Here is a 25,556-nt window from a genome sequence, read left to right as displayed (position 1 = left end):
TACATACATACATATATACATACATACATATATATATATATATGTATTTCATGTGCAAAAGATACTGACAGAGAGCAATTCTATTTCTTTGTGGAATTAAGAGAGACTTAAAATAACACTTAGAATATGCATAAAAATCCAAGTGTATCATTGTTAAAGGTAGATGTTTAAACTATACTATTTTGACATATAGATACTTGAAATTAATTATCCTTATTATGTGCATATGTGTCATATTTTGATAAGACTGATGCTAATCCTTCTGCTACTGTAATAGTCTAGGACAAAAAGCTCACCTTTTTGAATAGGAAAGTAACGTGGTGATCTAGGGTTAATAAAGAAAAGCATAAAACCTTGTTATTCTTTCCTTTAAGGGGGGGAAGTCTGACTCTTGTCAGGTAAGCTGCTCAGCAAATAGTAAAGTTTAATTTCTAACACCCACATGAGGCACAAGAATAGTTGGATTAACAACTCCAGTGTCATGCTGTCAGCTGCTGTTTATTTAAATTAAAATGTCACCATCCAGAAATAAATTAGGAAGTTGAAAAACGATAAATTTCTTAAACATACAGTACTTTGGCACCTTGTTAAAATAAATCTATTACATTTGTGGTTTTAGAACTTTACATAGACTATTTGCATTTTGACATTCAGTGTATATTGCAGATTTCTTTTTTATTATTTCTTGCTAACCTCTCTTCCTCTTGTCTTAACTCTCCACTTTCTTTCTCCTCCTTCCTCTCTCAATATTTCTTCCCCCCCTTTTTGCTTCCCATTACTGTCACTGCTTATGTTATATGACACAAATTAAAAATAAAAAGTTTCACCAATACATAATAATGAGAGGCTTTACTTGCATGTTTAAAACATACTGTTCACCTTATGTTTACCTAAATATATCTACATCTCTACTGACTTCAAAATTTACATTTTTAAGGCTGATCTTTCTAGGTTCTACTATTTATTCCTATGTTTTATAAGAAACAAATACACCCTCTACATGAACTTTCACCTTGTTTGCTATCACTACAAAGATTAAATTTTTGGCTTCACTACTTCAATACCATCCCTACCATCATCCATATATCAATATAGTTTAAGTTAGTTATTTGGTTCTGAATTCACAGAAACAAAAGATTATTCCACTTCTGGAGCCAATCTGATCACAGGTAGGAAGAGAATTATCTTGAAGAGAAAAAAAAATACTCCCTCTCTGTGCCCATTTAGATGTTTCTTTCCAGTGACTTTGCAGATCATAAATATTGCAGATGCACACTATAATGTAGGGTAATTAAATATGAGACAGTTGTATACAAACATATTCAGTATTAACAACATGGAGATATTTACTTGGCCGGGTTTTCCATTTTCACATAAAAATGCCTCATATTCGGATGCGAATTCAGGGGCGTTGTCATTGACATCCAGCACTTTAATAGCAACAGGTACTCGTGATATCTGACTGTGGTTCCCTATGGGAAGGAAAAAAGTAATATCAGCATTTAGGGTATTTCATTTTAACATGCAACTCATTTCCTTAAAAAGCAAGTGTGTCAGTTTCAACTTCCCTTTACTTAGAGTGTTTTCAACATGGTGGTAACTGAATCTGACCATTCAACAGGGAGAAAATGGCAAGTTTTTCCTTAAACAAAAAAAAGTAAATTATTATTCTAAACAACATTTTCAGAAGTTTGGTTAGAGAAAGACCTTCTGCATAAATTAAAAGCTTTCTTTTGTGAATAATTATTTTATCGGTAAGTTACATTGCATAACAGTGGAAAAAAAGGTATACACAATGAAGATTTATCATTGTTTAACTTGGCTATCTATTAAAAATTGATTTTTTCCTGACGTTAAGCTAGATTTATAAAAGCCTGTCTTTAACATGTATTAAAGAGATAATCTTTAGGGAATCATCTTTTATACATTTTTTTAATTAAAATTGACCTTGGACTCTCTTTGGATATGAAAAACTCAAGTTATTTTAATATTGTCATTTTCATCAGTGAGGACAAATAATAATCTAATCTCTCAAAGTCAATTCCAATACTAGAGAATTTATGACCTGTTAATCCGTAAATTTAGAAGAGTTACAAACACATACCTTCTCCACATATGATATGCACACAAGCTATCTGTTCCACTAATACATTTCTAACTGAAGTCGTGTGATAATGTTTCATTTATAATAAATGCAATATAGTTTGACTGACTGTACCATGTAATAATCTTTTTATCTCTTGTAAATTATGCTGAATGCACTGGAGAATCCAATTATTTGCATTTCTGTGGCATGGGATATTTAATAACAAGTCCAGAAGGAGAAAAATTGACTTTTGAATTTGAAGAAATATAGGCTTGCACTTGAGATATCAAACTATTGTGTTTGACAGTCAGTTAAATTCAGATGGCCAAATTCTTCAAATTCTAATTTTTCATTAAATGTGAATCTTTTTAAAATACACACCAAATAATCAGTCATGTTGTTCAATTTATAGCTGGCTAATCCCACTGGCAATGCTATAAGATATGACTTTTGTTTAATTACTATGATTATTCTCCATTAATCTAATTTGATTAACTATGGATGAGTAAGTATTTTTATCTTATAGAATACTCAGTAATAGAACATAGTTTCATTTTAAAATTAAAAAAAGTTAATCACCTCTATATCATCTGATACATCATTTTTTCTTTTACTATCAATTTCTTATGAATTGACTCATTTTTTAAAAATGTATTACATATGAGAGAGTTTCACATGAGATAGAGAACTAGAGTACCACTCCAGTACATTTGGTTCTAAGGATCAAACTGGAACCTCAGTCATGAAAGTCTGCTGCTTTGCCAACTGGGCCATTTCCCCAACTAAAAGATATACATTTCTTTTCTAGCCTGGACATGAACAGAACAGTAATCACAAAAATGTAGAAGACTACAGCATATTTGTACTAAATAAACAATATTTGAAACCCCAGCTTTGTTTACTAGCACTGTGATCCTGAGTGAATTGTGTGGCTTTTTTATTCTTGTGGGCACCGAAATTCTGGAACACAACCCCATATTTACAAAATTGTTATATGTGCAAATATTATTGGACACATGTCCAAGGACATTTAAAAATTTCCTTTTGTAATCATAAATATCATCACCACCACCACACATACTGGGTGCAATATTACAGGGGAAGATAGTTCACAAAATTTTTCTCAAGCGTCACAGTAAGTAATGTAATTCCCATACTTTGCATGTGGAAACTGACAAAGAATGCTTTGTCTTTACCTAAATTCCTCAATTAGAAAAAAAAAAGTAACTCACAGATGTGGTTTTAGCCTTTCACAGAATTATAACTTCTGAAACTTGATACCAAATAGTTTTGTTATGGGTCTTTCCCTCACCACAAGATTCTTAGTCTTGATACAAATATTTATCTCAAGCTTGACAACCATTTGAAATTTTTATTCAAATAATAAATACTGAGCTGGGTAATATCTCATAGATGTGCCTTCACGAGTAGTCTCAGAATTTCAGTAATAATCTGAAATCCTCCCTGATAAATTATACAATTCAATGACCATAGGTTTGCTATGGTATTCACCCAAGTCTTGCAAGTCTTTGTATTTGACTATTTATTCATCTACATTCATTCTTAAAAAAAATATTCTTTTATTTGCTATTATAGAGAAAAACTGAGCGGAAGAGAGAGCAACATGTTTCACTGTTTGTGTGACTCCCACACCCCTTCGTGGGGACCAGGATTTTGAACCTGGGTCCTTGTGCATGATAATAACATAGACTCTCAACTGAGTGCATCATTGATTGTCAGATCCCCACATTACAACACTGGCATGTACCCTTATATATTTGTCTTCAATTTCTCTATCCATAAATAGGCCAATGATTGATATAGATTTAATAAATCACTGAGAATAGGCAATGCTTAACAAGTATGCAGTCTTTTAAAAAAAAATTGCACAGAAAAGCTACCCTAGTGTATTTTTGCTCTTCAAAAACTAGAGAATGTTAATCTTACTGAGTCATATTCACAGGATACTCCTGACTGATTGACATTATATAATTTGTTTCCCCTCTTTATGTTTCACACAGGTGAATATGCATATACAAAGTTTATCCTCACCATTTTGACAAAAAAGTAAGTTATGTGAGACCTATGATTTAAACATATATTTTAAAAATATTTATTTATTTATTGGATAGAGACAGAAAGATATTGGGAGGGTAGGAAGATAGAGAGGGAGAGACAGACACCTGCAGCCCTGCTTTACCACTTGTGAAGCTTTCCCCATGTAGGTGGGGATCAGTGGATTGGGCCCTACTCAATCGCTATCGAACAGGCCATGGCCGGTGCGCCGCTATGTTCCACCGCTGGGGAGCCAGAGATGACCCGAACTGCCCCTGTGGCTACAGACAGACTATAACCCACATAGTCAACGACTGCCACCTCTCCAGATTCAAAGGAGGTCTCGAAACTTTACATCAGGCTCAACCTGACGCTGTTAACTGGCTACGGAAGAAGGGCAAACGCTAGAAGAAGAAGAAGTGGCTTGAACCTGGGCCTTCTGCAATGTAATGTGAACACTTAACCAAGTGCACCACCTCCTGGGCCACACTTATAATCTTTTTGTTTTGACCTTACGTTTCAATAAATTGCAATGACCTCTTTCATCTAAATAAGTAGTGGAGGAGGGTCAAAACTTATTCACAAGATGAGAAATTTCATTAGTTTTTTATTTTTTTTTAAATATATACTTAAATGGCATATGCAGTGTCTGGAATTGAACTCAGATCCTCACACTTGAGTCTGATTCTTTATCTACTGTGCCACCTCCAAGACTACAGCCAAAAGTTTCTTAATGTAATAAATTTAACATTTAAGTACTATACTTTTTTATGTGTATTATCTGGGATTAGATGATATTTAACTTTTCAGATGGCCAAAGTTATGGAATAACATTTAATGCTATTTATTAACTATTTTGGTTTGGTCTTTGAGAAACTCAACTAAATTTAGAATCCACCTCTCACAGCTGTAAAGAATCTCAGGTGTGAACTTTATATATTGTCCCATGAATTTATCTAATTTCCTAATTTCTGACAAAATATGATAAAACAATGTTTTCTTATATAGTTGAAGTAGATATATTTCCAGGTGTTTCCTTTAAATATAGTTTATGATTTACTTAAAAAAAAGAAAAGAAATATATAACCTGGCACTAAAAAGTCTTACACTAGCAGAGGGGAGTAAAGTAGCTATAATACTGGTTGTACAAAACATACTAAGTAATTAACAATAACAGAATTATAAATATCCGTATATTTAAGTGGTCATGTACTTTTTTATTATAAATCTCCATATATCTAACTGTTCATACACTTTTTTTTATTATAAATCTCCGTATACGTAACTGTTCATGTACTTTTTTTTTTTGCCTCCAGGGTTATTACTGGGGCTCTGTGTCTGCACTACGAATCGAATCCACTGCTCCTGGAGGCTATTTTTTCCTTTTGTTGCCCTTGTTGTTTATTGTTGCTGTTATTATTATTTCGCCATTGCTGTCATTGTTATTCAATAGGACAGAGAGAAATCAACAGAAGAGGGGGAGATAGAGAGGGGGAGAGAAAGACACCACAGACCTGTTTCACCGCATGTGAAGCAACCTCCCTGCAGGTGGGGAGCCAGTGTTAGAACCGGGGTCCTTATGCTAGCGCCATGTGCGCTCAACCTGCTGCGCCACTGCCAGGTACCCTGTTCATGTACTTTTTAATCTTCAAGACTCATTCCAAGTTATTTGCATTCCAAACAGCCTTTAACACAGATTTCAAGCATCTCTCTCTCTGTGTGTGTTTCTCTCTTTCTCCCTCTCTCTATCTTTCCTTTTCACTTGTAGCAGGGCAGAATTTAATGCCACATAGTTGATTTCTAGGGGGTAAAAATGGTAGTTTTCTTTTACTCTTTTTGGTGTAAAAAGATGTCACACATTAGCAAATTCACCTTCCTGAGCCACTTTTTAAATTCAAGTGGGCTGAAGAAAAGACATCACAGCACAGAGCTTTCCTTCATTGCAGTTAACACTTCCCATGTGGTGTCAGTGCTCAAACCTGGGTAATATGTATACAGCCTAGTCACCCTGACCACTGAGCTATATCTGTGGCCTTGCCAAGTGATCTATCTCTTTAAAATTAAAGTCTTTTGAAATGATTCCAAGATCTGACAGAAAAAATGACAATCAAATTAAATCTACTAAATCTTGGAAAAAGTAATATTTGAATCCAGATTTGGTCATTCCCCAGCAATGTCATTCCCTATAGTTGAACAAGATAGGAACTAAAACAACCAAGACTGTTGAGCTCCCTCGGGCCCCCAGCTATTACTAAAGAATTAGTTATCTGGGAAGTACAGTATTTTAGCACTTTTTATCCTTGCCAGTTGGCTTCTGTGGATTTGACATTGCGGGCAATTCAAAGTGGGAGCTGACATCTTATGCCAAGTTATTCCTCATGGGACAGAGATTCTACATGGGGCAAGGTATCACTGAGACCCTGACCATCCTTTTCATGATTCACAGGAGGAAGTATCTTGCTAACAAAGGTGAGTGAAGAAACCTTGAGGTTACCAGCTTCTTCCTCCAGAGACCACTCAGCTCGTAAAGCAAAAGGCTAATGGGAGAAAACTGGTAGATTTGGTTGATTCATTGGAGATGTTGGACAGCAAGTTTCTAGACAGAATAAGGTAACGACTCCTCAGAAAGAGTCAAAACATAATCTCTGCCTCCGTCTTCACAGGCCTGCTAGGCTGCTTCTCTTCCTGTCTTCTAAGCTTGTCTCTTGTAGAAACACTCACCACTGCTTTACTGTCTTTCCAGATTGATCACACCTTAAAATCCTTAGCTTAATTACATCTTCAAATACTCCTTTTCTGAATGTCATATTAACACATTTCTTGGGTTAGGACATATTGGATGAGTCCTCTTCCCAAAAGCTGTTTAATTTATGACAAATTAAAATGTCACCCTAAGACAGATGAGTAAAATAAGTGAGGGTCTGTATTACTTTGTTTTCCCAAATATACTAGGATTGTAGAAATTTACTGAGAGTCTCAAAACTGCTAGGAAAAAAAAAACAATAAAACACAATAAACAATAAATTACTGCCCTACTCCTCTCCAACTTCCCCCAAAGGTTTTATCATTATCTATATTAGATGAACATGTATGATTGAAAGTATTGCAATTTATAGTAATTCTCAGCACACGTGTCATATTTAAATGCTGAAGATTCACTTTTATCTAAATTAATGAAATGATGGCAGTACACATATTAAAGATAATATACAGCAATAAAATTAATTAGATAAGCTTCTAAGGAAATTATTCATATCCTTTGTGACTGGTTCCAAAATGTTTGCCTTTCATCTAATACACAAACATTAAACATAAAGATATTATAATTAGAGATTTGATTAGCATTCATTAAAGATTAAATTGATAAACATAAGAGATGTGACAAAGTGGTCTGCAAGGAAAAGTCCATTTCAGTTGACCATAAAAGTCAGACTTTTCACATAGGATGGAGAAAAAGGCTGAAATGGCACTGAGTATAAACAACTCCTTGACTTCTACCATTTGAATCATAGTGACTTCCTGTCACCTCTCTGTCACAGAGCCTCATGAAATGCCCATTAATTTTGCCCTTTTATAATCAAAGGTAATGGAATACTGCCAAGTTTAAGTTACTTGGGAATTTGCTTCTAACTAGTTTCTATGAACCACTGTTTTTGCAGGCATCGATTGAAATAAACAGCCTCTCCTTTTCAGACTACATGAGAGAAAAATGATTTGGCAAATTTAGATATACTGCTAAAGCTCAATAAATAATTCTTGAGCCTTCTACAAGTAGAAGGGTGGAAGCCACGAGCAGTAAATTACAGTCAGCATGGGAATGCATAATAAGAGAATTTATTATTGAATAGGGATGAGAGGAACAGTGGACATTTAGAAAATAGGAAGATTGTGAAGTGAATATATGATAGAAAAAACTGTAACTTCAGAACTTCCCCCGAATTAAAATAATGTTACATTATCATATGAATGTTTGGTCTGTATCATTATAAATAGCATTTGTATATCCACATTAAATTCTCCACTGGAGGCTCAGTTCATCCTTTACTGTACAATTGACCTCTTTAAACAGATTTGGTTGAGAAGTTAACTCTTGTTCTGCCCTTAGACATATTAGAACAGGCAGAAAAAGGTATGGATAATGAACTGGTGCCCATGGTTTTGCAGCAAGATAAATACACAAATGAAAGGTGTTGAGAAAAGTCTTGACAGGAATTGCATATTGCCCAGACATGGAAGATACTATCAGTCGACAGTGCTCTATCTATATACTTCTTTAATATTAAGGAATTTCAGCTAACATTTCCTCCCAAATTCTTTACTTCTCTCAGTCTCTTTTCTCCTTGAATCCCTTTGATGCAGATGTCATGATGTCCAATGTCTCACTTATATTATTTTCATCTTTGTTAGTGTTGTTTCTTTGGGTGGGTGGCTTCCTTTATTTTTCAGCTTTCCACTTTGATCTTTGGTTTCTGTGCTGCTGTAGCCATTCTCTGTGTTCTTAACTCAATCACTGTATTATTTCAGTCAAATATTATGAATTTTCCCCCATCATATTTGTTGCAGTCCTCAGGAGAATATCTAACATCGTTCTGATGAATTTGGGCTATAATTCAATCTACTATCTTTGTCCATCTTTATATGTGTAAGGCAATCTACTATGTTAATTTGCATTATTCCTTTTATCTACCTACATGAACATGTTTTTCTTATTTTAGTAAACTATTTTTTTAAACATAAACACCTTTTATTTGAAGTTCTCTATTCTTGATTTACATCCTGATTTAGTACTTATTTTCCTTGTTTCTTTTAAATGTCTTTTTTTCTCTGAAATTAATAATTTCAATTGTAAAATCAGGCATCAGTTCCTGAATTTAAGTATCTTTATGCATGGGGGCTAATCTTGAGATTCTCTTATTTTTTTTTTACTTTTCAGCAGTGCTACAATTAGGAACTTATTTGTATTTGCACAGTGTAGCTTGCTGAACTTTTCAAATCCATGCCTTGATGTTTTCTGTTTGATTTGAAAAAAATTGTCACCATTTTTTTCTTCATATACTACTTCTATCATCTTCCTCCCCCTTTTAGTTATAAATATGCTAAACCGAATCCCAAGAGGTGGTTTGAACACTGTTCTTACATGTGTGAGCTCCTGAGTTTGATCTCTGGCACTGAATATAACAGAATTGAGCATTTCACCCTTTTTGTTTATTAAACACTTTTTTTTCCCTTTTAAAAACCAGGGTATCACTGCTCACCTTTTTAGAGAGGGATATAGAAAGGCAAAGTTACCACAGGGCTGAAACTTCCTCCTACAAGGAAGTTAGTTGGGGGCTGGGCTGGAACTTAAGTTCACTCGCATGACAAAGCAAGCGCATTATCCAACAAACATATCTATATATCTCCTTTCATTAAACGGTATCATCTGTTTTCCATCTACACCATGCCTCGGCCTTGCGTGAGCTTAATGTGCAGCTTGACGATACAAGAATCCGGCATGAAGCCTAGCCAGTCTATCTTGGTGTTATTCTTGATCGCACTCTGTCATTTCACGAACATCTCATAAAAACTGCAGCAAAGGTGGGCGCGAGGAATAACATCATTGCAAGACTGGCCAGCTCCTCATGGGGGCGTGAGCGCTTCCACACTACGATCGTCATCTCTGGCATTATGCTATTCCACTGCAGAATACTGTGCCCCAGTATGGTTCCGTAGCCCCCATGTCCACTTGGTCGATTCCAAATTATATTCCTCCATGAGGATAATTTCTGGAACCATCCGTTCCACCCCGGTTCCATGGCTGCCAGTTCTTAGCAACATCGCCCCGCCAGATATTCGTCGGGATGCGGCATCATCTAAGTTCACTTCCCACGTCTATGCTCGACCGGACCTGCCAATATACGCGGATATCTTCGCCCACCCTGTCCAACGCTTGACGTCTCGTCATCCAATCTGGTCTCCTACGCCTACACTGAACTTCTCTGTTCCAGACTCTTGGAAACAGAGTTGGCAGTCAGCTGAGGTAAAGAACAAACACCTCATCACAGACCCCTGCAAGCGTCAACCCGGCTTTGACCTAGCACGTTATGATTGGGCCCTCCTCAATCGCTATGGAACAGGCCATGGCCGGTGCACCGCTATGTTCCATCGCTGGGGAAACAGAGACGACCCGAACTGCCCCTGTGGCTACAGACAGACTATGACCCACATAGTCAACGACTGCCACCTCTCCAGATTCAAAGGAGGTCTCAAAACTTTACATCAGGCTCAACCTGATGCTGTTGACTGGCTACGAAAGAAGGGCAAACGCTAGAAGAAGATAACAGGTTTTATGTTCTGTAGTTTTATTTGTTTTCATAGTTCTTCCAGAAAGGTTTCTTTATTTTGTTATTATTTTTAATGTATATTATGCTCTTATTAAACTATAGACTAGGTTATTACTAGAGTTTCCTAATATTTTTTCAGCTTTAGGCTTCTTTCTTGATTATTATTTTTTTAATTATTTATTGGAAACAGACAGCTGTTTCACTGCTCAGGAAGCTTCTCCCTGCAGGTGGGGAACAGAAGCTTGAACCTAGGTCCTTGCACATTGTAATTTGTGTGCTCTACCACCTAGTTGCCCCCCCTCCCCTTTTTAAAAATGAATCCTAGAACTTTAGCAGCATATACATCTTATATGTTATTTAGTTTCTTGGGTCCTTGTCTGCAAAGTCCAACAGCCCTTTCAATGATCTAATTTCAGATTTTTCTTTTTTTAAGATTTTATTTATTATCAGAAAGATAGGAGGAGATAAAGAACCAGACATCACTCTGGTACATGTGCTGCCGGGGACTGAACTCAGTACCTCATGCTTGAGAGTTCAATGCTTTATCCACTGCACCACCTCCCAGACCAGGGTTCCCATGGCATATCCTCTTATACTGTGTTGTCAGAAAAGTTATGGAGTATCATTTTATGTTTTTCTAAGCAAAAACGCATCATGATTTTTTTCTGAAAGCCCAATACTTCATTTACTCTTGAAAACTTAGATAAGAAATTTTGTTCTTGGATGTGAGGGTGATCTGTCACCCCATTGATAGCCAGGGTTGATTCGGCTAATCTGGCTGGCTAGTCGGGTGTCCCCTTCCACCCTCACCGCTCCATCTGCTTCCCTCCTGAAGCTGCGCACTGGGTCAAAGAGGACAGCCTTCCCCAAATAGAGACAGACCAGTTGAGGACATACGAGTAGCTGTGCTTCCCTGCTAGAACCTCCAAACAATCTCTCAAGAAAATTTGTTCTTTTCCTTCTGAGAGCTGTGATCTTTCTTCTCACAGGAAGATAAGTGTAGGTAGGTCACCTTAATAGTATCAAGACTTGATTTTTGAAATTTGTGAGCACTGATTTAATTTATGTTTACCCTTCTAAAGTCCATCCATTCTGTTAAATTCTGTTTAGTTTTTTAGCATCTTGACTTTACTCTTGCACATTTAAAACTTTAGTAAAGACATGAAGGGGGAAAGATAATGATCCGATGCTTCTCTTCCATTGTATCTTCCCTAAGAATCACTCCGGTAACTTTGTTTCTTAAGTATTGGTTCCCTGTCTAATATAAGATATCATCATAGATGTAAAAAAAATCTACTTAATTTCCCCCCATCACTCCATAGGAAATGTTCATTGTTTGCTTCAAGAAAATTAAGCTATCCATCATCCTGCATGAGTTAGAGCCTAGCAGAATTTATGTATGGTAATGTAAGACTGAGTTATCTCTAGTTAATGTTTACACTATGAACCCTGATTAATGCCTTGAGATTGTCTTTCCTCAGTTTATACTCTGATCACAGTAAATTCTGCATCTATTGTGCCAATGGACCAAGGTTACATATTGTGCATACAGTAATTTCTTCCCAGATGTTAATATTCAATGACTTAAATATATATGATAGATAATAGTTACACCTATACATCACCACTTCCCCCATTAACACTTGTAGTTAGAAAACCATTTGTCTATAAGTAATAGGCAGCATTGTGTGTGTGTGTGTGTGTGTTTATGTATTTGCAGAGGTGGAATGTTTGTAAAAAATGTCTAAGTCAATTTCTCTCTTCTGGTGATAGGTTAAAAAAAATTGAGGAGGCAGGTGGTAGCACAGCGGGTTAAGTGCACATGGCATGAAGCACACAGGACTGGCACACGAATTCCAGTTTGAGCCCCAAGCTCCCCACCTGCAGGGGAGTCGCTTCACAGGCAGTGAATCAGGTCTGCAGGTGTCTTATCTTTCTCTCCCTCTATCATCCACTCCTCTCTCAATTTCTCTCTGTCCTGTCCAACAATGACAGCAATAACAACAAAAAAATAATAACAATGATAAACAACAAGGTCAACAAAAGGGGAAAAATGGCCTCCAGGAGCAGTGGGTTCATAGTGCAGGCACCCAGCCCCAATAACCCTGGAGGCAAAAAAAAAAAAAAAAATTCCCCCACCAGGGTTCTCACTGTGGCTCAGTACCTACATGACTTTACCAACACTTCTTGGTGGTTACTTTTTGTTCCTTTTTTGATACATTGGGGGGCAGGTTTAGTGCACACACTAAAGTAGAGAAGGAGCCAGGTTCAAGCTCCTGGTTCCTACTGCAGATGGGGGAAGCTTCACAAGTGATGAAATAGGGTTGCAGTGGTCTCTCATCCTCTCCCCTCTCAATTTTTCTGTCTCTAACTAATAATAAATAAATAAGTAATATTAAAAAGACACCTATAACACTGCTCTACCTTCTTGAGAAGACTCTGACACTTAAGTGGGGGCCAGAGGTTTGAACCAGCATCCTTGCACATGATCAAGTGTGTGCTTTACCCAGTGTGCCACACCATCTGGGGCCCAAAATATAGAGCTGCTTACAGTGACTGAAACTATCTAGTTTATTTCAGACATAATGAACAAATGAAAGAATATACACCAATATTTGAGTCACCAAGGTTTTTAGTAAAATAATTACAAATAATGGTGAAAAAGAAATAACTGCAGAAGGGTTTCATATAGTGAAATTAAGGAGTATGAGAAAAACAGCCCACTGTACTACCAGAATTACCTTAATTTCTAAAAAATCAAAGACAAAAATGAAAAGTGGTTTTCCTTAACACATCTGCAAAAGAAAAAAGTGAAATGTATTGTAAGCAATGTCTCTTGTTGACATCTGTATTTTTGCCATTCTAAACAATCCCACTTGTTTATTATGGTTTCCTTTCCTGGCATCCATAGGGGAGGACTGAAAATTTATTTAGGTAAAAAGTAGCTCTACTTGTTCCCATGTTGTTGGTATATTTGATGAAACTTTCCTCACTGGAAATTATTAAATCATTTTAGTTTACTTCTTTTTTTGTTTTATTTTTTATTATCTTTATTTATTGGATAGACACAGCCAGAAATTGAGACAGTAGGGGAGATAGAGAGGGAGAGAGAAAGAGAGACAACTGCAGCACTGCTTCACCAGTTGCAAAGCTTTCCCTCTGCAGGTGGTGACTTGGTGCTCGAACCGGGTCCTTGAGCACTGTAACATATACACTCAACCAGGTGTGCCACCACCCGGTCCCTTTAGTTTACTTCTTTTGAACCTATTAGAGGATAGATAAATTTATATGCTTGAAATCTCTGGTCCATACTCCTTGAGGGATAAAGAACAGGGAACCTTCCAATGGAGGGGATGGGATACAGAACTCTTGTGGTGGGAACTGTATCCCTCTTATCCCACAATCTTGTCAATCATTATTAAATAAAAATTTTTACAAAATTAAGTAATTAAACCCAGGTGTCCAGCAACAGATGAGTGGCTGAGCAAGTTGTGGTATATATACACAATGGAATACTACTCAGCTGTAAAAAATGGTGACTTCACCGTTTTCAGCCGATCTTGGATGGACCTTGAAAAAATCATGTTGAGTGAAATCAGTCATAAACAAAAGGATGAATATGGGATGATCTCACTCTCAGGTCAAAGTTGAAAAACAAGATCAGAAAAGAAAACACAAGTAGAACCTGAAAGTATCGCACCAAAGTAAAAGACTCTGGGGTGGGTGGGTGGGGAGAATACAGGTCCAAGAAGGATTCAGAGGACCTAGTGGGGGTTGTATTGTTATATGGGAAACTGGGGAATTGTTATATGGGAAACTTGGGAATGTTATGCATGTACAAACTATTGTACTTACTGTTGAATGTAAAACATTAATTCCCCAATTAAAAAAAATTATGTGCTTGAATTTTCAGTTATATAAACTGACAGTGAAATCCTACCTACAAACTCAATCCCTATTCCATGAAAATTCCACATCAGAATGGCATCATATTAATAAATGATTATTTATTTATAAATTGAGTTATGATATATTTATGTTAGGCTTCTAACTTAGATTTCCACAAGATAATTATCTGGAGTGTGAAAAACATAAACACTCTCAGGTCCCATGCTTTCATTTTTGTACAACTCTTTGGAGAAAGTGTAATCATTATTCCTTGTAAACAAAAAACACCATCACTGCGATTTTTTAAAGTAATGTAGCCACTACTATTCATTCAGAAAATACTGTTTTATGCCTACTGAGTGGCAGATAGCCTTTTAGGCACTGGAAGTAGAAAAAATATGTATCATTTTTATAGATAAATTGAGTGAATTAGTGGGTGTAGATGAAACTTAAGCTAACCCAAATGAAGTAAAAGACATTCTGGAAGAAGTAGCCTGTCTGGTTGGCTATCCTCTCAATGCTGGTGCTCGAATGCAACAGCTTCCAAAGATCAGACATCAAAAACATGCTTTACTTCTACCAGCTGATGCTACAAGGAAGTTAGTTTGTTTTCAAAAGGAGAATGTGCAATTCTTATTTTTCATTGTCTTCCATTAAAAATATGTGTATTTGGGGGCTGGGTGGTGGCACAGTGGGTTAAGAGCACATGGTGCGAAGCACAAGGACTGGCTTAAGGATCTAGGTTAAGCCTCCTCCAGCTCCCCACCTGCAGAGAGTCCCTTCACAAGCACTGAAGCAGGTCTGTAGGTGTCTCTCTTTATCTCCCCCTCTCTGTCTTGCCCTCCTCTCTTGATTTCTCTCTGTCCTATCCAACAACAATAACAGCAATGATAATAACAACAAAGATAAACAAGGACAACAAAAGTGAAAAAAAAGCCTCTAGGAGCAGTGGGTTCGTAGTGCAGACACCTAGCTTCAGTGATAATCCTGGAGGCAGGAAAAAAAGTGTATTTATTGAGTTTTAACTATTTAAGCTAGAACCAACAATACCAAGAGATAGTAGAGTACTGAAATCTCTATTCTAGTTGAGATCTTACAGGAAGCTCAAACTGAGCAGAACCATACGAGAAAACCCCTTTCTGCATTTCAGTAACTTCTGTTTTTACCACAAAATCTTACATGGCTTGGAATGTAACATTAATGAGTTGAATTTTATAATTAACTTTGAAAAGGATTCTAGAAAAAATATATTTTCTCCCAGCATCCACTCTGACAGTAGAATTTTAGACTTCTAAGTCTAAGTATATATGATGATTTGACAAACCCTGATTATTACTAATAACATGAAAACTTCATTTGGAGTGATATTTTAGTGTTGGTTTTATGTGTGTGATTTTTTTTTTTTGCTTTGCTTTTGCTTTTGCTTCACTTTTGTATTAGCACACAGAATTTTTAGTACAATGTAGTTCATACTAAAAACAAGATACTATCTACCTTAGGTAGATTTGCTTTTATCAAATATTTATTTCCTCATTTTGTGTGTATATATATGTAAACAGTAGAGATGAGAATACTGATCTTCTACAAATGTGACTAAACTTGGGCACTCATGAATGCAAGAAATACATTCTAGTCACTTAACCTCATTGATCTGGTGAATCCTTTCTTTTTTAGCCACCAGTGTATTCACTGGGGCATTGGTGCCTGCACAAGAAATCACTATTCCCAGTGCCTATTTTTTTCCTTCCTTTTTTCAGAAAAATATTTTTACTTGACAGGACAGAGAGAAATTGAGGGGAGGGAGAGCTATAGACACCTGCAACTCTGCTACACTACTGTGAAACTGACTTCCTGAAGGTGGGGACTGCATCTTTGTAATGTGTACACTTTACCAGGTGTGCCAATACCAGACCTTACTGCTAGATTCACCTTATCAGGTAGGTTTTACCTTTACTAAGAAAATTGAGTGAAATCATAAATTAAAATCCAACCAAACTGCAGGATTTTAAATACACACACAAACACACACACACACACACACACACACACACACACACACACACACACAGGTTTTATTTTTGTTTTCAAGTTATCTTCTTACTCTTTTTTCTCTGTTGTCTCACTACCACCACCTCAGAGCCTAATTCTACACACAATTTGCTCTCTGTTCCCTCTTGGGGTACTTTTCAAAAAATGTCATTGTTGGGATCTGAATTTTTGTTGGTGGAAAGAGCCACTTGTTCGTGGTGGTTATCCTCCTAACATACATAAGGAAGGAGCAGGGAGCAATAACAGATTACAAAAGCAGGGTAGATTTTAATGTCTGCTCTATTCACTAAGTTAAAACAAACATTTTTTTTATTCTGACTCATGTTTAACTACTAAATTTATATGTAAAAGTTATATCTAGAACTGACTCAGTAAGACTAAATTAGAATTTTTATAATAATTTTCCATCTCATCTGGTTCCTACATTGAAATTATAGGTCATGTATTACCAGAAGTATAGTTTACTGCTTTTCCTGAAAGCAGTTGACTCTGATTTATTATAAATCCTTTCAGAATTTCTTCTCTTGCTCCCCCACAAATTCTCAATCTCTGACCAGCTATGTTACTACTTTATACCCAGAATTACCCACTGAAAAAATTTAAGAAAAAACTATACTAATGTATTCAACTGTACAGCCTATTTATTTTTAATTAAGTTCATGAAAGCAAATAAAATATTGATAATTTCAAATATCTATTCAGGTGATTTCATAACTGTGAGAACAAAATAGTTGGAATTTCCCCAACATGAAAAGAAATTAATTGCCTAATGTGTTAAAATAATTAAAAGAATCATCATGTGAATCACATATGACATCATCATATAAATCACATATGACATCTCTGGGCAGACATACCTCACCAATGTGTACTGGAACCCCACCTCCCAGAGCCCTGCCCCATTAGGGGAAGATAGAAACAGGCTGGCAGTGGGATCGACCTTCCAATGCCAATGTCCAAAGGCTAATCCAGACCTCCCACCCTCAGCACCCTATAATGATCCTGGGTCCATACTCCTAGAGGGATAAAGATAGGAAGGCTTCCAATGGAGGGGATAGGATACAGAACTCTGTTGGCGGGAACTGTATGGAGTTGTATCCCTCTTATCCTGCATCTTGTTAATCATTACTAAATCAATAAAAAAAAATTAAAGACTTTAACAAAAGACACTTCATTAGCATAAGTCAGTGAGTAAATCTCATAGTATCTTATAAAAGATTATAAAAAAGTAAAGCGACATAAAGAAAATCTAGTCCTGAAGGTTATAATATTAGTATTTAATTTGAGTAAAGACTTAAAGATGGAGTTACTTGTGATTATAGCAAAAAGATGAATCTCCCAGAGAAAATAGTTATTGCAAAGATTCCAAAGGGAAAGAGAGAACAGCTAATGTCTAGAGGTATTCAACCACAGATTTCTGGGTGGTTAGCAAACAAAATTATTTTCTTTGGAACTGGTAATAGACTGACATAATTTGTGACAGACTACAAAAACAACTAAGCAACATCCTTTTCTTGATTGCTGAATTGAGATTAATACAAGACAAAACTATTCTACGTTTGAAGAATTAGGTTTGGGCTATTAACTTTAAAGTGTAGAACCAACTGCTGTCCTCATAGAGGATATTTTATTTCCTCAATAAACCTCTTCTGAAATATCCCTATTTGTGAGACTTTGTGCCATTTTACTTTCTCATATTTTGATTGATTGGTTATCTCCCCTTTCTGAATATTCAGCTTATTAAAAAACATGTGGTTAACAACCCTGTAATTGTATTAAATCGTAGTAATTAAGACTATATACTCACTCAAAGAATTTTTGTCAATCATTTATAATGTGATATTCTGTATGCTGTGTGGTAGGAGGATAAAAAAAAAGGCATAAAAGACGTAGTCTTTGCCCTTATGATATTAGTCTGGGAAGGAATATAAGACACATATACAAATTACTATAATTATAAATTAGATCATCAGTGACTTCTCTGAACTCCTATGTTGTTGCAGCATCATGTATAGCTGGTAATATGTCAGAGGTAATATTTGATCTGAACCTTGAAAGAAAGTATTACTTGAAATACAGAAACATGACGGGAAGTTCAAGGGGAAAAAAATAATGTCTTGACCAAAGGTCCAAAAGTAGGGCATTCACACTGTGACTGAGGGACACAAGATGAGCAGCAGGGTTTTGATAAACCAGTATAGAGGCAGGATATCAGTGGACTCTGGGGGTGGGCAAATGTTTTATTATTTTGTCCCAATGCATTTTCCTCAAGTGTAAGACCATACTGACACATAATTGTTGATAATATCTCTAATGAATTCCTTAAATTTTTATTCATAAAGAGAAAAGGTATGTTCATGCACACTATAAAAGGATTAACTAAGAACTAAAAGTTCAGATTTTATAACAAATCTCATTTGAAATGTTAAATTATAGAATCCAGCTAGAGGGGCAAAAATGAAAAACAGAATGACCAAGTGCAATGTCAAAAAGAAGGTGCAAGGTATTTGAGTCTGGATAGGAAGTAAAATAATAACAACGGAAACCAGTTGTAATAATTCAGACTATTATGTACTAACTACTTAAATGTACTTGATGAAATTTTCATCAATGCAGTCGTTGTTATCAACATAAAGAAACTATAAATACTGCTTATAAGAAGTAAACGTAGGTAGAGTGCACATGTTATCATGTGTGAGGGCCTGGGTTAAGCCCCTAGTCTTCACCTGCATTGTGGATGCTTGTGATTGATGGAATAGTTATATAGGTGTCTCTCCTCTTTTTCAACCAATTTCTGTAAAAATTAAAAAAAAAAAAACTGGTTTCCAGGAATCTCCATTGGGGGAAAAGAAAGAAAGGTAGGACTCCTACATTTTAGTACAGTCTCAAACTAAGTCTGTGTAAATATAAGTTCTGTCTATCCTCAAAATGTCCAGCTTTAAAAAAAGATAGAATCCTTTGACCTTAGTTCACATCTCAAACAAAAATTGGCTAATTATGATGGTTTGTCAGCAAATATTAGATCACTAGCTAAATACAATGTAATTAGATGGCTAATTGTTGGAAAGACAAGTGAGTCAGAACAAGAACACTGCTATAAGCAGTATATTTTTCTTAATATAAAAAGAGAATTCAGAAACTCAAGATGAGAGATAAAATAAATTCATTCAAAGTAAAGTTGCTTAAGACAACATTGAGACATCACCACACCTCTGTGAGAACAATTTACATCAAAAGGGGCAAATACAGTAAGTGCTAGCAAGAATGTGGACAGGAACAGTTTCATACTATTGTTGGTAATGTAAATTGATATAAACCTGTGGAGAACAGTTTGGAGAATCCACAAAATAATTTACAAAGGGACATATCATTCAATCCAGCAATTCATCTCCTACACATCTACTTAAAAGACCTATACATACCTGAGTTCATGGCAGCACTAGCTATTATTGCCAAAATTTGGAAACAACTCAAGTATCCAACCAAAGATGAGTGATTAAGGCAATTGTCACATGTTCACAATGGAATACTACTCAACTGAGAGAAATGCTGCAACAACGATAGAACTGGAGGGAATCCTATCAACTGTAGTATGTCAGTCAGAAAAGGACAAATAATAGATACTCTAATTCACAGGTGGAATCAAAGAAGCAAAGTAAGGTAAAACTTACAATGGACACAACTTATATAGGGTGAAATCTAAACAGATTCTGATCTATAACCCATAGGTCCGGGTGCTAGGAGAGATGGGGTTTAGTGCACTATCATGAAGGACGACAGTTTGGTTTATTGACATCTGTCTTGGGGAACTGAATCCCTATGACAATAGCAATCTTATGAATCACCACTCTGAAATATAGTGATATTGAATCTGAAACAGATTTTACAAAAATAAAATTAATTACTTGCCAAGAAAAAAGATGGAAGTTTCATATTAGACTTTGAAGAGTTAGGATGTAGGCTTCAGATAAATTAGGTAAAGTATAGGGGAAAATGCTAACTATTTTTTGTGATGCTTGGTGTCAAATATTAGTACTACTCATATTATTAGTAACATTTCTTATTATCAGTAAAATTATATCAGTATATGTATATGTAATATGCACATCATGGGAGTCCGGCGGTAGCGCAGCGAGCGGGTTAAGTGCAGTGAGCGGGTTAAGTGCATGTGGTGCAAAGCGCAAGGACCCGTGTAAGGATCCAGGTTTGAGCCCCTGGCTCCCCACCTGCAGGGAAGTCACTTCATAGGCAGTGAAGCAGGTCTGCAGGTGTCTATCTTTCTCTCCCCCTCTTCTCTCCATTTCCCTCTGTCCTATCCAACAATGATGACATCAACAACAATAAAGACAACAAGGGCAACAAAAAGGAAATAAATAAATATTTTAAAAATGCACATACATATTAGAAGTAGTGGCATACTTTCATGTATCAATAATTTCTGTTAGTTAAACAAATCTGGTATATATTTAGCAATAAACATTTTCTTATTAAAATAGACATAAAATATAATCTAACTATAGAAAGTAATACAATCCAGAAATGTGGTATATATATGTATCATTAGTGCAGAGAATATGGCCATATAATTGCATATAGAGTGAGTTAAATTACAGAATATACTGAAGATAAATGCACTCAATATTCATTGGGGGACAGAGTATATAGTGTCATTTTTAACACAAAGGACTTTCATACGTGAGGCCTCAGGTTCAAGCCCCAAACTGTAACACTGACTGAATAAAACGTACACATACTCAGTTCTGCAGTAAGGATCCAAGGGCATCCTTGGCTATGTACGTTCCTTCGCTTCATTTCTTTTCATTTTACATGAATGAAATCATGATTATATCTTCCATTTCATTTCTACTAGATGTATTATATATACATATTTTAATCAAGAAGAGAACTGAATTTTAGTAAGACTGTCTAGTCAACTGTTACTCCTAATTTCATCAAAATATTGACGTTTTGTCAATATATGTACAGAAAATACTTATCAAAAGGTTTTTTTTTTTTGTCTACAGGGTTATTGCTGGGACTTGGTGCTGGTACTATAAATCCACTGATACTGGAGGACATTTTATTCTTTTTTTGTTTCCCTTTTTTTTTTCCTTTTGGTTAGGACAGAGATAAACTGAGATGGGAAGGGAAGATAGAGAAGAGGAAAGAAATATAGACATCTGGGAGTTGGGCGGTAGCACAGCGGGTTAAGCGCAGGTGGCGCAAAGCACAAGGGGCTGGCTAAGGATCCCAGTTCGAGCCCCCGGCTCCGCACCTGCAGGGGAGTCGCTTCACAGGTGGTGAAGCAGGTCTGCAGGTGTCTCTCTTTCTCTCCCCCTCTCTGTCTTCCCCTCCTCTCTCCATCTCTCTATACTACCCAACAACAACGACATCAATCATAACTACAACATTATACAACAAGGACAACAAAAGGGAATAAGTAATAAATATTAAAAAAAGAAATATAGACACCTGAAGACCTGCTTTGCCACTTCTAAAATGTCCACCCTGCAGGTGGGGAGCAGGGGTCTCAAACCCAGATCCTTGCATGGGTCCGTGGTTTAATCAGGCGTGCCACTACTCAGCCCCCTCAAACAAGAATTTCTCATTATTTTCTACCTCAATTATTCTTTTCTCCCTTCCCAATGACCAACATTCAAGAATGTTCTATTGCCAAATGTTTAAGTATAAGTTCATCTTCTCCACTAGCATAATCTACTTTTCATAACAATTAAATATCCTTTCACAAAATACTAACATTAAGATTATTAAATTGTAGTCATTTAAATCACTAATTAATATGAGAGGGGAAAAACTGATTGTATGTCTAACAAAGGGACTTTTCAAAGTTAACCCAATTACCAAATAATGTGATGATAACAGTAACTATCCATTGTCTTCTTGAACCCTAAGATAGCAGGAACCTCACATTTCCACTAAGAGCCTAAACTTCCCCCAGTCCTGGGACCCTAGAGTAGGGCCCACTTTCCCATATGCTTCTCCCAATTCTTATCAAATAATATTGCATCCACTGATCGCAACCTAATCAACGCAACGAGTGCCACCCCAGCATGCTTCACTTCAGACTGTGTCCAGAGACTTCAGGTGTGGAAAGACAACCCTTCAGCTTCATAACTCGGGTGAGACCTTTCCTTTCATAGTATTCTCTAATTCCATCCCAGGTGGTTCACTTCCTAACAAAGTCCCAAAACCTAGATATAGACCAGGTTCCAGGAGATAGAGCATATGTTCACACAGGTATCCATAAACTAGGGGCAATATATACCTGAAAGCTGTAGTACAATAGAGTTTGCAGTGAGTACCCCCCAAACACTTCATCTCCACTACTCCAACCTTTGGGTCCATGATTCTTCAAAATTTGTTTGGCTTTGTATGTTAACTCTCTTTTCAGCCACCAGGTTCTAGATGCCATCAGGATGCCGGCCAGGCTTCCCTGGACTGAAGACCCCACCAATGTGTCCTGGAGCTCTGCTTCCCCAGAGACTCACCCTACTAGGGAAGCAGACTGACCAGTCAACGCCCCATGTTCAGCGGGGAAGCAATTACAGAAGTCAGACCTCCCACCTTCTGCAACCCACAATGACCTTGGGTCCATGCTCCCAGAGGGATAGAGAATGGGAAAGCAAATGGGGAAGAGATGGGATATGGAGATTGGGTGGCGGGAATTGTGTGGAGTTGTACCCGCTCCCCCCCATCCTATGATTTTGTTAATGTCTTCTTTCTTAAAAAAGAAAGAAAGAAAGAAAGAAAGAAAGAAAGAAAGAAAGAAAGAAAGAAAGAAAGAAAGAATGAATTTGATCTATACTTCCAGAGGGGAAGAAATTTTAGGGGAAGATGATCAGAGGGCTTTGAATTCCAATTCTATCGGGAACCAGAGAGAGAAGAGGAGAGGAAACAAAGGATACTCAGAAGTAGTAGGTGTGACTTACTTCTGCTTTATATCTTAATGCCCTTTAGCCGCCAAGTTGCAGATGCTACCATGAATCCAACCTGACTTCCCTGAGCAGACAACCTCACTAATGTGTCCTGGAACTCCACCTCCCCTGAGCCTTATCCCACCAGGGAAAGACAGACCTTTCACCTTCTGTACCCCATAATGATCCTGGTTACATACTCTCAGAAGGATAAAGAATAAGAAAGCTTCCAATAAAGGAGGTGGGATACAGAACTCTGGTGTTGCAGACTGTGTGGAATTGTATCCCCTCTTATCCTACTGTCTAGTTGATCATTATTAAATCAATAAGAAAATAAATGTAAAAAAAAAAAAAAGAACAGAAGGAAGAGAAGTCCGGACCATAGGAAAAAATGGGCATATATATAAAAATACAGACATAGTTATAGAAATTATAGTCCATCCATATAACATAACAGTCCATAACAGTATCTTGAGAGAACAAATGCAGTTTCCAATGGAGGGATTGAGGATACAGAACTCTGGTGGTGGGAAAGGAGTGGAATTATACTTCTATTATCTAATAATTTTATAAATCAATATTAAATCACTAATAAAAATTTTAAAGAACAGAGCTGAACAGTGCTCTGATAAAAAAAATACTATTGTCACAACAAGATAAACACAGACTTAAAGTGAAAGGATGGAAAATTATCATACAGGCTAACAGTCCACAAAAAAGGGCAGGAACAGCCATTCTCATCTCAGACACGATAGATTTTAAATTAAATAAAGTAATAAAAGATAGGCAAGACATTACATAAAGATTAGAGGATCAATCAGCCAAGAAGACTTAACAATTATTAACATCTATGCACGCAACGAGGGACCATCTAAATACATTAAGCATCTACTGAAAGAATTTCAAAAATACATCAATAGTAATACAATAATAGTGGGAGACTTCAATACCCCACTCTGACACTTAGATCAACAAAGCAGAGAATCAACAAAGAAACAAGAGAATTGAATGAAGAGATTGACAGACTAGACCTCTTGGACATTTTCAGACTCCTCCACCCCAAAAAACTGAAATACACCTTCTTTTCAAATCCACATAACACATACTCAAGGATAGACCACATGTTAGGCCACAAAGACAGCATCAATAAATTCAAGAGCATTGAAATCATCCCAAGTATCTTCTCAGACCACAGTGGAGTAAAACTAACATTTAACAACAAACGGAAAATTATTAAAAGACATAGAATTTGGAAACTAAACAACATGCTCCTTAAGAACCACTGGGTCAGAGACTCACTCAAACAGGAAATTCAAATGTTCCTGGAAACTAATGAAAATGAAGACACAACCTATCAAAATATTTGGGACACAGCTAAAGCAGTACTGAGAGGGAAACTTATAGCCATACAATCACATATTAAACACCAAGAAGAAGCCCAAATGAACGACCTTACTGCACACCTCAAGGTCTTAGTGGAAGAGGAACAAAGGAACCCTAAAGCAACCAGAAGGACAGAAATCACTAAAGTTAGAGCAGAAATAAACAACATCGAAAATAAAAGAACCATACAAAAGATCAATGAAGCCAAATGTTGGTTCTTTGAAAGATTAAACAAAATTGACAAATTCCCCTAGCCAGACTCACCAAACAAAAAAGAGAGAAGACTCAAATTAATAGAATTGTAAACGATGCAGGAGATATCACAACTGACATCACAGAAATCCAGAGAATCCTGCGAAACTTCTATATGCCACCAAGCTAGAGAATCTGGAAGAAATGGAACAATTCCTAGAAACCTATGCACTTCCAAAACTGAACCAAGAAGAACTACAAAATCTAAATGCACCAATCACAGACAAAGAAATTGAAACCGTTATTAAGAATCTCCCCAACAACAAAAGTCCTGGACCAGATGGCTTCACAAACGAATTCTACAAAACTTTCAGGAAATAGTTAATACCCATACTTCTTAAGCTATTCCATAAGATTGAAGAAACAGGAATACTCCCTTCCACCTTTTATGAAGCCAACATCACCATGATACCAAAAGCTGATAGGCACAGAACAAAAAAGGAAAACTACAGACCAATATCTCTGATGAACATAGATGCCAAAATATTAAACAAGATCTTGGCCAACCGGATACAGCAACACATCAAAAAGATTGTTCATCATGACCAAGTGGGATTCATCCCAGGAATGCAAGGCTGGTTCAAC

At 36.5% G+C, this 25,556-nt stretch overlaps 1 protein-coding gene across 5 annotated transcripts in view; it reads right to left on the bottom strand.

Moving 5' to 3' along the window:
- CDH8 (cadherin 8) overlaps positions 1-25,556 on the bottom strand; it is a 487,537-nt gene that overhangs the window by 93,965 nt on the left and 368,016 nt on the right. For all 5 annotated transcript variants that reach the window (XM_007528643.3, XM_060185427.1, XM_060185429.1 and 2 more), the window contains one exon: positions 1,351-1,472. In XM_007528643.3, coding sequence (XP_007528705.1) covers positions 1,351-1,472 — 122 coding nt within the window. The remainder of the gene's footprint in view (positions 1-1,350; positions 1,473-25,556) is intronic.

The sequence above is a fragment of the Erinaceus europaeus genome, chromosome 2 (assembly GCF_950295315.1).
Source record: "Erinaceus europaeus chromosome 2, mEriEur2.1, whole genome shotgun sequence".
Classification (NCBI taxonomy): Eukaryota; Metazoa; Chordata; class Mammalia; order Eulipotyphla; family Erinaceidae; genus Erinaceus; species Erinaceus europaeus.
This window is presented reverse-complemented; position numbering and strand designations above follow the sequence as displayed.